General features: G+C 36.2%; 1 protein-coding gene across 1 annotated transcript; it reads left to right on the top strand.

Moving 5' to 3' along the window:
• Positions 1-1,071: 1,071 nt before the first annotated feature.
• Positions 1,072-17,365, top strand: LOC113097560 (C-Jun-amino-terminal kinase-interacting protein 1-like). Its single transcript, XM_026262796.1, has 12 exons — positions 1,072-2,144; positions 3,223-3,334; positions 5,671-5,982; positions 9,034-9,115; positions 10,268-11,269; positions 11,781-11,853; positions 12,373-12,542; positions 12,640-12,743; positions 12,870-12,986; positions 14,063-14,133; positions 14,442-14,540; positions 15,673-17,365. The coding sequence occupies exons 1-12, from the start codon at positions 2,074-2,076 to the stop codon at positions 15,743-15,745; spliced, it is 2,286 nt and encodes a 761-aa protein (XP_026118581.1). The 5' UTR covers positions 1,072-2,073; the 3' UTR covers positions 15,746-17,365.
• Positions 17,366-18,255: the final 890 nt, after the last annotated feature.

Here is an 18,255-nt window from a genome sequence, read left to right as displayed (position 1 = left end):
ACGAATTATCATACAGCTCGCAGAAGAAAGTGTGTTTTATTTTTCTAAGTGATCAGACGAGATGTTGGAACAGCTGGATAGATCCCATAGATCAATACTAAAGGAGGGGCCGTAGCCATATGTAGGTATCACATGATCAGGTTGTGCGCTCTTTTGACTTAATCGCTAGCAATTGTTTAGCAATTCCCAATCAACCACTCACAACACTAGTATGGTGATGGAAGTCTGGTTTTAGTTTTGAGAAACACTGACTTCAGCCATCACTAGAGGGCATCATGTCGACCTAATGTTTGTTTTTAATAAATATATGAAAATGCCAAAGGGCATTGAGTGGTTAAAATTGATCATATTTATGGTCATAGTCATAAATCATTAATTAAGAAATCTTTCCAAATGTCTCTTTTTTTTATGACTGCCCAGTACATATCTCAAATAAATATACTGTTATATGATTTAGTATTGTGTATTTTATTTCTGCATTTTTTTGCATTTTCTTTATTTTCATTTATATTACATTATAAAAAAATAAAAAAAAAAGCTTTTAATGATGTCTTTTGGGTGGTTGTATGCATAACATTCGTTTGTGTGTTTATTATTTTAGTTTTTTTTTTTTAATATAAAGTCTTTAGTGTTTTTTTTATTATTCTGGTATTGTTTTATTGTGAGTATTGTTTTATATAGCGGTATGTATTTTAGATTTGTTTTCCCTTTATTTCTATTAAATATATAGTATTTTGTTTTTAGTATTTATTTTATTGTATTGTATTTTCTTGTATCGTCTTGTATTGTCCTGTCCTTTTGGTGTCCTGTTTTGTTTATGTCTTTTGTTCTCGTTTTGTGTTCTTTTTCCCCATTTGTTTTTGTTTTCCTTTCCCTTCTCTCTTTTTGGTGTGTTTTGGACTTTTTGTTTAATTTCTTTGTTCTGTTCTGTTTTGAGTTTTGTTTTGTTTTTTATGTTCTGTTATGTTTTTTTGTTTGTTTTTTTATTTTTGTTTTTGTCCTGTTATTTTCTCTGTTTTTTTTTTCCTCTCTCTGTTGTTTTTTGTTGCTTTGTTTTACATAAAAGTCTCACATGGTTAATTTTTTTTTCTGAATAAGTGTAAGATTGAAATGACATCTATGAATTTCACATTTGTATTAAATCAGTGTGCTGTCAGCATCCAGCAGTGAGGCTGGCAGTGTAGTAATGCAATAGAGCTGCTGTAAGCAGAGCTGATGTGAATGGCGTCCTGTGGGAGCTGCGCTAATGAGGGAAGAGCTCTCAGCTCCTGTCTAGGTCTGCTAATGTCTGTTCTTATAGAGCATACTGACCATGGAGAGACTCTTATCTCTGCCCGTTTCTCTCTCTTCGTCCTCCATCTTTTGCAGAGTCCCACAATGAAACGGATCTCCTCCAAGTCAATAACACATTATCTGCAATCGCCCCACTGCACAATGTAAAATAAGATGACGCATGTATGATCCGTCAATAACATGCTTGTTTTTCCATTAATGAAATGCAAGAAGATCTGAATCTAATTAACAGGGTTTAGGAGGAGATCCTAATGAACTGTAATGATGCAATGTATATCTCAGGAAGCTTTCCAAATATTTTCATCTGGTTATCAATGCCATCGATTCCCAGCAGGCATCTCTTCACCAAACTGGCCTGCAATTGTGTGGAGGTGGCAACTCGAGCCGCATTGATCTGGACCATCAATCAGTGGGGTGGCAGACCCTTTTAGTGGAGACTACGCCTCTCTCTCTCTTTCTCTCTCTCTCTCTCTCTCTCTCTCTCTCTCTCTTTCTCTCTCTCTCTCCTTCAGTCATCCGCTGCCGACTTTAATGGCTCCATTGAAGGACACACGCAGAGCAGAGCAAGGAGTGTTAGGGGTGTACAGTAGGATGTTTACAAGGGGAAGTGAGGACGTCCTCGACAGCTTCCGTGGCTGATGTAACACCCCGAGGACCCTCGTGGAGGACATTTATGTGTGAAGTGCCGGACGGGTGGTTGAGAAATAAACTGGCAGAATTGTTGGATCCATCGATTTTCCCCACAAGAAGGGTCCAGTGGCATCCTGCCCTGCCCTGCAGATGGTGCTCAGCCTGGCCATGGACTCCAGAGAGGATGGGGACAGCTGGATGGAGGAACAGTGGGAGAAATGGTACAGTAGTGATACTGCTGTGTGCCCCTGCACGGCCTTTTTGCGCTGCACTTACCTGACCTTGGATCAGCTTGTGGGTTCTGAAATAGGCCAACATGTTAGTTTGGTGTGCATGAAGGAAATATATGTAGGGTTATGGATGGGACTGAATGAGATGTGAAGGTTTACTCATTTAATGCGTGTATGTTTGTGTTTCCGATCATTCTTTTGAATGGTAAAAAATCATAATCGAGGGATACAATAATGATTGTGGTCTGCAGAAAGACGTTTATAGTTCTGCTAGGTTGATTAGATTGACTAAATTTGCTATGTTAAATTGTTTGTCTTGTTATCAATCTAGAAATGTGGCGGCTGCACAATTGCTGGTATATTAACAGGAAGTACTCCAAATTTTGGATGTCGGAGTGCTTTTAAAGCTTTATTTGTCAGTGAATGGCTAGCTTGCAGACAGAAGGTATAAGGATACTGAAAACCAACTTTATTCAAAACATTAGGTAGAATAAGAATGTTGTTCTCATTAAGCAAGTTCATACAATGTGATAAATCAGCATTTAGGATTTACATTTAGGAAAACAAAAACAGATGAATTGTGTTTGTATTTGCTTATGCTTTCTTACAACAGATTTCTACATGCATAACTTGCATAATTCTGAATAATATCCTTGAATCTATGTAATATTATTTTATGTAAATTTGTTTGCATATAAATATAAATTAATGTAAAGGTTTATAAAATAGACTATTAAATAACTAAATAATCTTAAAGTTAGCAGGATGTCAACCGATAACTAGGATTACATTAAATGACTAATGAAACTACTTTAAAAGAAAGTGGTGGGGGTATACACATTTATGTAAATGTATACAGACACACATACATATGCATACATACACACTTATTTTATTTACATTTTTATTTGCATTCACACCTACAAGTAACAGCATTGCAGTAGTTGTGCAGTTATCAGACGAGCAGGCAAGCCGTGCCCTCTCTTGTGTATGACTGTCTAGCGATGGCCTCGTGGAGGGATGACGTAATGTGTGTCACTATCTGTGTGGGTGTGCTGGCACTTTGCAGGTTAACCCATGACATCAGTCTGAATGAATACGAGGATGACGACCTTTCAGAAATGACAGAAATCACGGATGAGAATGGAATCACTCTCAGCCATCTCGACCTCGACCCTAGTGTAAGTCTGTACCCTCAAATAAACTTACTGGACAGATTTTAGTCTGTTTTCATAGTTGGCATTTTGGGGTAAACATACATTTTCATACACTCTCAGAAAAGAAGGTACAAAAGCTCCCACTGGGGCAGCACCTTTTCAAAAGGTACACTGTTGTACCTTATTTATCCTTAAATTTGTAAATTAAAGGTTCATTTTAGCACCTAAATGTACTTTTTGAAAAGGTACTACCCCAGTGCCTTTTTTTCTGGGAAGGTATTAGTAATTTAGGTTATTTCCATATAAATATATTTACTTGTATATTTAAGCAATATATTTGTAATTTTAACCATTTATTTATTTTGTTGGTATATATATATATATATATATATATATATATATATATATAAAACATATTGTGGTTTCAGGGTTTACTCTTAATTTTTGGGAGGTGTGCCAAAGCACCACCTGGACATGCCTATGTGGGTTAATAAACATCTGCTCTGAGCCTGTAGCTAATCTCCAGTGGGCCAGTTTAGGAATCAAACCTTACACTTAACTTTAGATTTATTCGCAGCTACAAAATCATTTTATGTAGAAAACAAAAGATGATGTTAGGCAAACATCAGTCACCAACTCTCAGTGTGTAAAAGAGAAGCTTGGACATTCTGTGAAGCATTTTCTTTTGCTTTTTATGAACAAAAAGTCAAACCGGTTTAAAACGGCATGAGGGTGTGTAAATGATGACCAGCAGACTTTTGCATGATCTATCCTTTCCGTTTTTGACCTCCTTTGTGTCCTCCTTTGATTAAAATGACTTTCAAGAGCATGGACTATAGTGATTACTATAGTAATCACAGTTATCTTAATTTTAAAACATTACATGTCAACAGGCAGTCCTCACCACAAAGTAAAACATGTATATGTGGTTTATCTCCACCCTAAAACCAAACAGTCACTTATCTTTCCATGAGACACAGTCTGGAGCTGAATGAGGATTCATCTGACGCTGCAGAGCTTTGCGAGCTGTTTACCCAACAGCAAAAATAGATTTTTTTAGTTCAAAGGCACATCATCCGTTTCCATGTATTGCAGCCCAAAGAATGTGTAGAGATTGAGAATTTTTGTATTTGAGAGAGTAAGTGAGGTCACAAGAGACTGTTGTGTTCAGAGCCAATTAGCATAGCAGTCAGTTAGCATTAGCATTAGACATAAACTCTGAGGGAAGCCGTCAGAGTCAATCACATCTGACTGTTTATCATGTTAACCACTTAAAAATCCCTCATTTATCATTTCAATAACTTTTTATGTGATTACGAAGTGTTTTTTTGCTAGAAAAGCTGTGTTTGAAGACAATAAGGCGAGTTAGAGTTATTGGTTTGACAGAGAGAATTTATTGTTCAGTCTCATCTGGTGGTTCAACATGGATATCATTGTCTGAGCACTTACATAAAAATCCCTAATTTATGAATTCACCACCTTTTAATGAAATAATTAGCATTGTAAGTGTTTATGTGTTCTGTATTTTCAACTCCACACCCAAAAATGAATATTGTCATCATTTACTAACCCTAATGTAAAATTTTTTTACATTTAATATAAAGCAGTTTAATCAGGTTGTTCTGAATTGCATAACAATATTTACCATTTTATTAGTCCTGGCCAGTCCAGTGTCCCGAATTCCCAAATCACCGGAGATATTGAAACCAGTGGTCTCTATACTTAAGGAATTCACCACCTTTTAATGAAATAATTAGCACTGTAAGTGTTTATGCTATCAAAAGCTGTTTGATGACAACAAGGCAGTTTAGTGTCATGACATTGACAGAGAGAATCCAAAACATTTTAATTTACGTCAGATGATTGATCATAATTATTTTAATGCAATGATTAGCATTATGACGTAAGTGTTAATGCTAAGAAAATCTGCGCTGAAAGAGCATAAGTTTCAGCTTAATTTGCTTTGACAGAATTTAAGACATGTTCAGTAACATCTAACTGTTTAGCATGGATATCATTATCTAATCACTATCAGTAAAAATCCTTTTTTTTATTTTCACAGCCTTTCAATTAGATACTGGAATAGTGCTTATGGTAAGAATAGCTGAGTTTAAAGACAGTAAGGCAGTTTAGTGTAATTAAACATGTTATAATCGTTCTCCTCGTCATTTTTGGGTGTGTTTATTTTGCTTCTGTCTTGTGACACGCCTCATTGTTCTCTGGGATTGAATTAGCTTTGCTTACAGCAGCCAGGAAGCGAGCCACAGGCTGATGTCATCCCCGTGCTCTGATTGGCCGGCTGCGTCTGACTGCAGCTCCTTTGCTCTCGCCTCTAAAGCTCTGCTGCCTGCTCTTCCCAGGATCACATGACTCAGCCGACCAATGGCACGCCGAGGAGCGGCCGGAGGAGGGGGGTGCTGGAGCTGCAGACCGAGATGCTCCACTTGGACCTGATTGATGCAGAGGGAGGAATCTTGGAAGAAGAGGAGGAAGAGGAGAACGAGAGGCGGCCGGTTGATCCCGTCGATGACAACCACAAGGAAGTGCAGGGTGCAGGGCCGCCTGTCACTCAGCCTCAGCTAAAGGATTTCATCCCTGCCGTCGCCATGGATACATATCGGCCCAAGAGACCCACCACCCTGAATCTTTTCCCCCAAGTGCCAAGGACTCAGGTGAGACGGACAGGTTTTGGCAGTGGCCTATGGTCTTTAAGAGGCTTGTGATTACGTCTGAGGCAGATGGACAGGGATTACAAATTGTTTTACAGTAGAAGTGATGATTTCCATTCTGCACAAACAGGATCTTGAGCCGTAATCTCGAGCAGTTCCCCTGGAGGGATGGCATGTATTTTCAGTGTGTATGCAAATCGGTGGCATGTAGCGTTCAGGTTTCTTTGATACTACCGACTGGTGATGTTGATGATGTTTCCTGTTTGTGAGCTCCCGCTCGTCCCACCTGCTATGAATCACTGCTATCCGCCCTCCGTGTAATGCAATCCAACAAGAAAGAGCGCAAGTGGATCATTACTGTTGACCTGTGAGGGTCAAACAGCAGGGGGCGGCACTTTAATGGGTCGATTCGAACAAAACATAATGAGGTGGGAGTAAAAACATAGTCATATGTGGCACTGTTTTGGAAAGGGTTGTGATTGACATTGTTGGGCTAGCTACTGTAAATAATTTGTTGATCTATATATCATGTTAGAAGAGACCGGGGCATGTTGTCTCAGTTTTTAACATTATAAATGTGTTAAAGTGTTATTTCTTTCTTATTACTGTGCATAATCTTACCTAGTATTGTTATTGTTAAATCAAAGTAAAACTATAAAAAAATATAGTTTCTGGATATTGAAATAAAGCTTAAATAAAATAAATATTAGATTTAAAAAATATATAAGAAATCTGAAATGTTGCCTTGGCAATAACCAAAATAAGTAAAAGTACCGATATTACTAAACTAAAAATTTTAAAATTTAAATACAAAATTAAAATAGTTAAATGTATTTAAAAATACTAAAATAAATAATAATAATAATAATTACAAAAGCACATAACAAAATTACTAAAACTAAAATGCATTTAAATACTATATATATAAAAAACTATGACTCACTGAGTCTTCTCTCTCTGAATTTTGAAGTGCATCATGGGTAATGAGGCTGAGGAAACTAAATGATTTAAGTAATGGTCCAGCACTGATCTCCTGAAAAGACTTACAGCCCAGACTGTACTGAACTTAAAATGACCTTTTCAGTTTTCTCTATTACTGAAATTGGATTTGGTTATGCTGATTGCTGCAATTTTCAATATTGCCCCAAGTTTTTTCGAAAAGACATTTATTCCAGGAATAATGGTTTTATGTGTTCTGTATTTTCAACTCCACACCCAAAAATGAATATTGTCATCATTTACTAACCCTAATGTAAAAAAAATTACATTTAATATAAAGCAGTTTAATCAGGTTGTTCTGAATTGCATAACAATATTTACCATTTTATTAGTCCTGGCCAGTCCAGTGTCCCGAATTCCCAAATCACCGGAGATATTGAAACCAGTGGTCTCTATACTTAAGACTTGCATAAGCCCACTTGTATTATATCCAATTATTTTGCCAACTGATTATTATGAGGTGACATGAAACCTAGTAGTTGAAAAACAGGCTTTTGCTTGAATATTTGAGCATACTGAATCATATCCAGGTCAGCAGACTTTTTAACGATCACAGAAGATGATGTGACTGTAAATGTGCTTCCCTGTCTTTAATCTCATAATCTTGCCTTGTCGAATCTCTCCACGTCTGCAGCATTGGCACAGCCGCTGGGCTCAAAGGGCATTTGAGGAATTAGCAAAGAGCTTTTCATCCTGAAAGAAAACAGAGTTATTGGATAATACAAGTAAAACCATGAGAAAGTCTGCTCTAAAAATATCTACATTGTGACAGTAATATTTTAAGCCTGGGTATCGGCTGAAACCCTAAGAATCAATGTGAAGCACTATTGACAACTTATTTATATTACTTCTGTAATCTGACATGTTTCTGAGAGAAATGGCATATTCAGTTGTTCAAAAATGTAAACACTTGATTTTACAAGGAAACTGAATTTTTAAAAGTGTTCATGGCATACCTTAACTTTCATTTCTTTCTTTTGTTGACATATGTCCTATTTCCTAAATCATATTTTTGGGCAAAAGTAGTCCCTTAAAAATAAAAATAAAAGCCAATTGCCTTTAGTGATTTTTTTTTTTTTTTTAAGGTTCACATTCACAGTCATTCTTACACTAGAAAGCATCTGATTGGATGAAACAATGTAGTGCAGGATGAGTCATCAGCACCAATAATATCCATCTTAAATCTGCTAAAGGAACTTTTAGGTGAACATTAGAATATAGATAATGCTATAAATGATAGTAGCATATAGCTAACTGTGTATATAATAGTAGCATAACTGTCAATTCTTCAAAATGTCTTTCTCAAATTTCAATGTTACTCAATCTGCAGAAATAAAGATGACTTAATTCTAGTCTGATATTAGTAGACCTACAGTAAAAGACTGAGACAGGCTCCAATTAATAAATTAGATAGTAATGAACTGTGAGGATCGAGTTTCTCCCATCTGGGTTCTTTCCTCATACTGTTTTAGTGTCACTAAATGAGAACATCATATCAGCCATCTGTGTCTTCTTTCTCCATCACGAACACTACTATGCGTTCCCATCTACCCCCACACTTACACACACACTACTGACACGCTCTCACGCAGGCCAGTTCCTGCATCATCGAGGGGCGCGTTGCTATGACAGCATTGGAGTGTCCATGTTAAAGGTGCATTATAGCGTGGTCAATTCGTGAGTCAGCGTCAGGAAAGAGCAGTAAATCTATCTGTAGATAGCTCTTCCTGTAACTCTCTCGTTATACGGACTGTAGTCAGATATGGTTTCTGTTTCAATATATGATAGAAAAGCACCTAAAATGTGTTGACAATTAGAAATGCTGATTTATCCATGATGTCCGTCTGTGTTTTAGTGTAATTTTTACATTTGATTTAAATTTTATATACTTTAAATAAAAACTATTAAAAATGCAATGACTGTACTGTACGTTTTCATTTATTATTTTTAGAAAAGTGGTCCAAAAATTTTATCCTGTTTAGTTTTGGTATAAACAATATGGAGCCTTTTGAATATTGAAAAACCTATCCCTCATTCCTTTTACTTTAATCGCAGGACACAATAAATAACAATTCCTTTGGGGAGAAAGAGCGGAGGAAAGATAAGAAAAGCCATTCTTCATCGCCACACATTAAGGGTGAGTAATGGCCACTCACACCACACAAATGAACATGTCTGAAGAATTGCTGACTTGACTTGAATTTTCCAAACAAGTAATTTTTCAATAAACACTTCCGTGCATAAGAATAATTACCATGAGATAAATGAAAGAAATACAAGTTGTAGGTGTATTATTGTTCATACTGTAGCTGTTTTTGTAGTATTCGCTTTCATGGAATGAAAATGTGTTTACGTGATGTGATTAGCTTAATGGGATTTCCGTCAATCTACTTACCCAGAAAGTTCGTCAGACTTGTGTCTGACTCTTCCAGTATGAAAAAAGGTTTGTATACTGTAAAGCTAGTGTCAATTGTTCTGTTCCAGCTTTATACATTTAGGAGTGTAAATATTATGGCTTTGTCCCAATTTGGATGAGTTAACTATATACTAAAATGATATGCTTCCCTAATGATGGGAAATTAGCATTTGGTATATGTAAGCATTATATGTAAGCACCAGTCTGTATGAAATGAAAATTCACACTATTTTCTATTACCTATTTATATATATTTTATATATTTTTAAAAACCCATGTTTTTGATCTTATTCTTAATGATGTTCATCATTGATTTTTTTCCCCCTCTTACTACCTTGCGATTCTTAATCAAAAGTCATAACTGGATCTTCTGTTGAAACTACAGACGACTTTCTGGTGACAGACTTCTCCATTTAAGATCTGGCTCCATCCAATCAGCAAACGGTGGATTGAATTAAGTCCCTGCCTTACAATACTAGATTTTTCGATAATTTGAATGTTAGTCCTAGTATGGATAAAAACTGCTGTTGCTATTTCTATTGCAATACGATTTTAAAATTCATTACGATTTTAATTTTAAGTTCATACCTTTGTTGCGAAGGAAGCTTTGATCTCATTGTATTTGATGGTACCTTTCTTCAGTTGACAAAATGACAAATTTCACCTTTATATATTATACCATATATATCATATAGTCACCTTTTACATTGGTTTAAAAGTCATCAGGATTCATTACTTCCTGTGCTGAGTTAAACTTGGCATTTTGCAAGGCTTTAACTGTGGCATTAACTGACATTTTACATAATCCTCTTCAGATGTTTTTCTCCATTAGGCTTATTGCCTAATGTATAATCTTCTGTGTGTGTGAAACAGGAGATCCCGCGGTCAAACCTGAGCAGGTTAGCCTGACCGATGCGGACAAAGTTCAGGCCAAGGCTGGCACAAAACCACGGGGACCTGCCTCCTCCACGAACAAAGCCTCAGCCTTTCACACCAAGAAGCAGGATAAGCTGTCTGAACCTTTGAAAAAGTCCAATGTGGTAGCACCCCTTACGCAGACAGTCATGAAGGGAAAATCCACGGAAGTGACACTGATAGAGGGTGTCCTTGACATCCCAACCATTTGCAAGGAAAAAGCCCGGTATCACACCGTCAATGGCTATCGGGAACAAGTGCATTATCTTGTGGAGAATGAAGGTATGTGTGACCAATTGGTCGACAAAAACAAGGACTATCTCATTTCAGAAGGAAATGCAACAGAGGAGATCCACCTCACACCAGTCAACAGTGAACAAGAGCGGCCATTTCTGTCCCAGAGCAGTGACAGCAACCGCATGTCCATTAGTTCGGACACAGAGCTTCCTCCCCTTCACTACTACCCATCAGCGGGTTGTCCGAACCCCTCTATTAGTGAGGAGGATGAGGTGTACGCACCCACACCCCCATGCCGGACTGTCAGCCTCAGCAATGCAGAGGACTCTTGTCAGTGGGCTGAATCCCGTAAGCCTAAATTGGTGAAGGAGAACACAGGGAACTTAAAGACAGTGGCGGTCAGCACAGATGCTTCGGGACTGACTTATGACTCTGTTAAGTACACCCTGGTGGTGGATGAGCATGCTAAGCTCGAGCTAGTGAGTATCAAGGACTGCTACAAAGGTTACGAAAGTGACAGTGACAATACCGTCTATGAGTCTGCCATCGATGAGGATGAGGAGGATCAGGAAGTGGACGAAGAGGAGGAAGAGTCGGGAGCGAGAAGCATGAGGAGAGACACTTCCTGTTTGTCTGCGGATTCCACCACAGACACCACCTCAGACATGCCCCGTTCCCGCAAGTTCATGAATGTCTTTGTGAATGGACGGTCACGTTTATCTGGTGGGTAATAGAAGCTGATTTGAATTTTAGAAAATAATTCATTTTATTGTTTTTGTTTTTTTAGAAATACATTTTCTTAATAAAGGGGTTGTTGCAAATGTGTACAGATCTTAAACATTGTAAGTACTCTGAAATCCATTTAGTCATTTACTGTGGCTGCTTCGGCTACTTTGATCATGAAACACTTCCACTTTCCACAATGCCAAGTTTATGAGTGCTTCTGGTATGTTACAATAATATGCAGTGGATATCAAATGAAGGCAAGAGCAGTGTGAGATGCTCAGAATGAATGGCAAAGGGCCAAGGGTTGAACCTTGTGGCACCCCTTCAGTTATACATCTGCCTGAGACTTTGCAAGAACACCAGGTTTTTTTCATTTATGGGTTTGCTATCAGACCCACCTTTCACCAGCCAGGATCAAGATGATGAAATTCAGCCGGCAGTTCCTACCGAAATGTCTCTATCCTTTGTTGTTCTTGTTGTGACAATGAACGTTTGTTCTCCCACTCAGCTGCTGAGTTTGGATTCTTCTCCTGTGTTATTAACGGAGAGGAAAGAGAACAGAGCCACAGAGCAGTTTTCAGGTAAGAATTCAATCAAATTCTTGATGCAACGTTTGAAAAAAAAAAAGAAAAAAAAAACAGGAAAGTAACCATGCGACTTAAAAAGGACATTTAACCCTATCCTGTCAAAGAAATTTTAAGGAAGATTATTTATTTATTTATTTATTTATTTATTTATTTATTATTAAATGAAGCCTATTTTGGGGACCATTATTATTATTAATTTTTCTGCTTTTTAACTTCTTTTTTTTAAGTTATGCAAAGAGCATAACTGTTATAGTGCGTTGGTTTATTATTATTGTTGCTATTATTATTAATATATTTTCTTTAAATGTGCTTAACTGTCATTAAAATAATGTCATAATGCAAGCAGATTAACTGTCCCAAAAAATATATATTTTTTAATTTGAGTGTGAATTTTACCCATGTACCCAAATGAAACACGAGTAATAGGAAAAACTACGCAAATATATAGTTTTCTTCAAATAGATAGTCTACTCATTGGTTGTTACCCTAAACCAAATTTTGGCTTTTTTACAGGTTTATTCCTCGCCATGAAGATGAGTTGGAGTTAGAGGCAGATGACCCCTTACTAGTTGATATGCAGGCCGAGGATCTATGGTGCGAGGCCTACAACATGCGCACTGGATCCAGAGGCATCTTCCCTGCATTTTATGCTGTCAAAGTGACAAAAGATGAACTTGTTAAAGGTACGCCTTGGCTTTGCTATAAGTATTTTAAGTATTTGAGCTTTTGTATCTTGCACATTAAGGAATAATGGCCTTCTCTGTCTGCTGATTTGTTTAGAGGTCAAAAGTGACTGGATGGACAAATTCTGGGTAAAATTCCTTGGTTCTGTTCAAGTTCCGTATCACAAAGGGAATGATGTGCTTTGTGCCGCCATGCAAAAGGTATACTAATCATCCATTTCTGCATTATAATTCTGCCCTAGATTTCCATATATATTTACATAATTACACAGACATGATGTTGTTCAAATGTAATCTGATGTTCATATGCAATTTGATTGTCAACAGATAGCATCAAACAGACGAACAACAATGCAGTTCAGCCCCCCTTCGCCTTGCATTCTGGAAATCAACACACGAGGAGTGAAAATCATCGTTCAGGATGACTGTCGGACTTCTGGAAGGGTTTGTATAATATAAAAGACCTATAATATTATTTTTATAGAAGCACAAGGGTCATTCCTGTCATGCAGTATCTTTTCAAACCTCAAAGTTTAAAAAATAATTAAATAAAAATGAATGATATTTTATCCTTTATGGAGGTAATTCAATAAAGGTTTGATGGTGTCAATTTAATTTTGATAATTTGTATCCTTATTTTAACCTTGTTTTTGATATTTTTAATGTTATATTTGAAGTTAGACATATTTCTCTCATATGACATTTTCAAAAACACAAAATTTAACTTTTCAATCTTGACATATTATGATACTAATTTATATGATGTTATCAGAAATGTTGAAAAAAAAAACTGAAAACTGAGCCACACCAAGTAATGATACAAAACCTCACAGAATTAATATGATCTTTTGCAAAAAGTGATATTAACTTAACCTGTGATAAGGGTTTTTATAAATTTTCCAAAAAAAATGTTAGATCAATGTTATGAGGATACATCTGGAATAAATTAATATTAAATGAAAATTATTAATTATATTTTGTAATATAATATTAGAACACATACATTTAAAATATATATGTGTTTGTTATAAATAATATGATTTCTATCTTTAAAAATTTGATGATGACATAGGGACATAGGGAAATAGCATAGGAATGAATAAGATGACAGTTTGAAGTGCTCTCAATATTACCATCCATAGATCTATAGTATGGATAAATAATGATTTTAATTCCTTATTTGGAAATATAAAATGATTCCTCCTGCCTCTGCTTCGCACTGTAGCTATGTTGCCACCAAAAGGCTCCTCCAATCAGCTGTGCTCTATGATGCAACATTTGCAGACCTACAGTTATGCAATTAAGCATTTTAAGACCGAATGGTAATCTGTAGCCATAATGTGGGTGGGGGGGATCTCGCCCCTTAAACCTCTCTGAATTAGTGAATTAGTGAGCCTGCTCAGTGATGTAAACCACAGGATTCAGGAGTTTAGCACACGTACTAAGACAACCTCACACTGCAGCTTACACCAATGTTTCAATCCCTGCTGCTGATTAGTCTTTCTTTCTGTATTTTACAGGGTGAGAAGTGCTTTCACTTTTTTCAGCTGAAAAACATCTCCTTCTGTGGGTGCCATCCGAAGAACAAGAAGTGAGTTTAAACAGAAATGCATGGTTTCTCTCAAAGTGCTATTATTAGAAACTTTCTCTCCATTTTGACTTGTTCCGATCTGAAAATAAGCGAATTGGGTTCTTGAAGCATCTTAGAGACATTGCCACAGTTCTTCTGGATTTAATCGGTCTCAGTTTGTTCTGTTTCTTCATGTTATTCCAGACTGAATGATGGTGAGATCAGATCTCTGTGTTGAGCCCTGGCTATTGTCAGATTCCTTGTGCAAACAAAAATCTCACTGGATTATTACAATCAATATCAATATTTTCTCTGTGTGTTTCTTTCAGGTATTTTGGAGTAATAACGAAACATCCAGCATATGAGAGATTCGCCTGTCATGTGTTCTTTTCAGATGATACAACCTCAAAACTGGCTGAATCTGTTGGGTGAGTTCTCTAGATCCCACAAACACAATTTTTGTTTCTCAATTATATTTCCTGTTGAAACCAAGTTATTTATTGTGGAACATTTCCTACTCATTTAACATACTGCTTTATGTATGTTATCATCATGTATTCTGCATATACAATAGTATACATTATTTTTATTTTTGTATTTTTGAGGGGGGGGGGTGCATATTTTTGCTGATTGGTCAAAAGGGAAAATAGAGTGCAACAGTGCCTTTCCACTTTTTATTTTTCACATAGAAAATATGTCTTTGTAAAAAAAGTTATAAGCCACAAACAATTCTGCTATTAAACATTATTATTAAAAATAAAAAAGCATATACCAAAAGCATATACCGTTGATTAACAACTTTGTAGCTTAAAAGGATAGTTCACCCAAAAAATGAATTAATTCTGTAATTAATTACTCACCCTCATGTCATTCCAAACCTGCAAGACCTTTGTTCATCTTCTGAACAAGATGAAGATATTTTTGAGCTACGAACTAAAACCATGACGCATGCATGTGGTGCCACTGACGTAGAACAAGTATGCGTTCTTACAAGCAAAGGAATGCACATGCATGCGTCATGGTACTCTCGTGAATAGAGGCGGACAGTGACAGGGAAGAGAAGAATTGTTGAATAAAGTCATTGTTTTTGTTTTAGCTTGTAGCTCATAGCTTTATAAAATTAAGGTTGAACCACTGATATCACATGGACTATTTTAATGATGCCCTTTCTATGTTTCTGGGCCTTGAATGTGGTAGTTCCCTTAATGTCTATGCAGGGTCAGAAAGCTTTTGGATTTCATCAAAAATATCTTAATTTGCATTCCAAGGTCTTAGGGTTTTAACAGAATTAATGACAGACTTGTTATTTTTGGGTGAACTATCATTAATGGTTTACAAGTTAGCGTTAAAAATATGTTACGTTAAAATATGGCAGAATTATGCTGCTTTCTGAGGCAGAAATATGAGTTCTGTTCCAGAGTAAATTTTTGAAAGCACAAATAAAAACAAAACTCATTTTAGATCTAAAATCACATCTAGACCTTCCCAAAATGGAATCAAAATATGGCTACAGTGGATCATTTATATATGTGCATATAAATAAATACTTTATTTTTACAGGAAAGCGTTTCAGCAGTACTACAAAGAACATATGGAATATTCCTGTCCAACAGAAGACATCTTCCTCGAATGATCTTCAGTCTGCTTTTATTTTTCCATTATCACATAATATATGAGGCGTCGCATGATGGTGGTTTTGAGTCACTTTGTATGTATTGACGATGTTTATTTTAGACAAATGTTAAAATCGAAACAGATATCAGCTACAGCGCAACTACTTTCACATACTGGTGTAAAGCCTTAAGATGTTTAATAACAGAAAAAAAAGTTTGATGTGACTTGTATAAATCATTTGTGCAAAGTCTGGTTTTAAATTCATTCGAAGCACAATGTCTGACGCATTAATGATGGATGAAACATCACAAAAAGATCTTAAAACAACTGTATGTTTAAAAAAAAAATTACCTTGAAATTTAAATTTCAAAATCATTCTGATTGCGTACATAATCTATCTGAGCCGAATGGCTTGTTTTTTCCCGCGCTCCTTCACAAATGCCTGGGAGTTTGTAAGCTTGGTGAGCGGATACGAAATACCGCGAAAAGGGCGGATTGTTTTACGGTAGCAACAAATTCACATTTACTGTTTACTGTAATTACGACAGCGAAGTTCACTCTTTTAACTATAGGGGGCTTCAAAGTCGCAACACATAGCTACAATACAGTCTTTGAAAATACACATACAGTTGCTTTAGAGCTAAACTGTGTCCAAAATCAAAGATTATCTGAAACCAAAGCTATTTTGGGCCATGTCCTTCTTCGCTCAGAATGGATGTGAACCGTGTAATTGAATTCAGCCCAGACTGTCCATCTGGTGTCCCACTATGCGACACCCCAGGTTGAAGACCACTTTAAAGCGTTTCTCACATTGTTTTGAAAGGGTGGCTAGCACCTCTCTGAACTCAAGGTTATGAACCGGTGATCCAGAGCATAGTTGTGCCACAATTTCAAGTGTTGTGTGTTAAATAGGATAATTGCTGCCATTTTTCTTCAGTCATTTGAGACAAAGTCTCACAAATCCATGCTATGACGTCCATGCTCCATCTGTGAATGCTTTTTCTTTTTGGTTGTCGTATTTAATGTTTATGTGTGCTTATATTCCCATATGTTGCTCTGTTAAACAGAGCGTAGTCTGGGCTTATTCACATTCTTGCTATCCATGATGTATGTAGCTGTGAAAACCAAATAATTTAAATTTCTTTTTACATATTATATATTTCTTGTTTAGAATTCTATTGAAATGGAAGGATCTTAAAATATATTATTCTGGCAACTGAAACCTATAAGGAGAGAATGCAACACTACTGTCAGAAATGGTGCTGAGAAATACAGCTGTTTGGTAATAAAAAAAAAAAAATGTGGTAATTTTTTTCCCCCCAGATACAAAATGAAAGGTTTTAAAGCCTTGGCCTAAAATGGACCCATCTTAACCAGTCCATTCAAAATGGCACATCCTTACAGCATGCGCTTACCTAATATGCAATATTTACTAAATTAGCAAAGTTTTCAATGAACTGATCATCAGGCCAAATGGTTTGTGAAGAAGTTTTGGTTGGTACGGCCATTTTGAAAGGTGGAATTCAGTTATTAGGATCATATGTGTCTGCAAAAAATATCTGCGATCCGATCCTACAAAATCACAAGTTGTGCCTATTTCATTTCTCACTGTAAATTTTTTTTTTATGATCATAACTGTTCTGTGGAACCCATAAAGTTATATCCTATTTGTAAATGGATTGTCCTGGTGTGTAATTATTAAAAGTCTATTTTAATAAGGAAAGGAAATATGAAAGTTACGTTAAATATCAATGTGAAAGGAGAGAAATTTCAAGGAATCATCTATATCTGTATATACATATATACATACATATATATACACGCACACACAAACACATGAATCTACCTGGCTGCGTTTTGTACCATCTCAGTAGTAAAGTCAGGACACAACAGTTGTAAAAGTTAACTATATTCTGCCATTGCCAAGAGATCTGCAAGAAACAGCTGTATTTGTTCACTGTAAACACACCAATGCAAGCAACTAACATAACATAAAGAGTTATGGCTTAACATAAAAAATGATAAGAGGATTTGCCTCGGCTGACCCCCATTCATTCCAATATGTCTGAAGCATTTCCAGAAGATATGGATGAAGGACTCTCGGTTGTGAGAAGTCACCTTGATAACTGAATTCCCTGAAGAGCACGATTCCCATTTTTCACACTGGTAAAACTGTAAAATTATATTTTGGAACATGTAGCATGGTATATATCTGTATTTTAAAAAGATATATATTTATTTATTTAATATAAAAATAGTATAGTTATTAATAAGATAATATTATTAATTTCAATTAACAGCTGTAAAATCAAAAGTGCTAAATAATAACAACTTACTATTATGCAAAATATCGGAAGAAACGCCAATGACATGACAGTAGTGTGTTCATTCTTTTAAATGAAACTGTCATTCTGCGAGCAGGCATCTTGGAACCAACTGCATTTTATCAATCTACGAACCACCCAAATAATAATAACCTAAAAATACCCAAATACTCGTCAATAGTGAGGTTGAATCGATCCGTATTCA

The sequence above is a fragment of the Carassius auratus genome, unplaced genomic scaffold (assembly GCF_003368295.1).
Source record: "Carassius auratus strain Wakin unplaced genomic scaffold, ASM336829v1 scaf_tig00216331, whole genome shotgun sequence".
NCBI lineage: Eukaryota > Metazoa > Chordata > Actinopteri > Cypriniformes > Cyprinidae > Carassius > Carassius auratus.
Note: the sequence above shows the minus strand (reverse complement) of the source record. Positions and strands in the feature narration are given on the sequence as shown.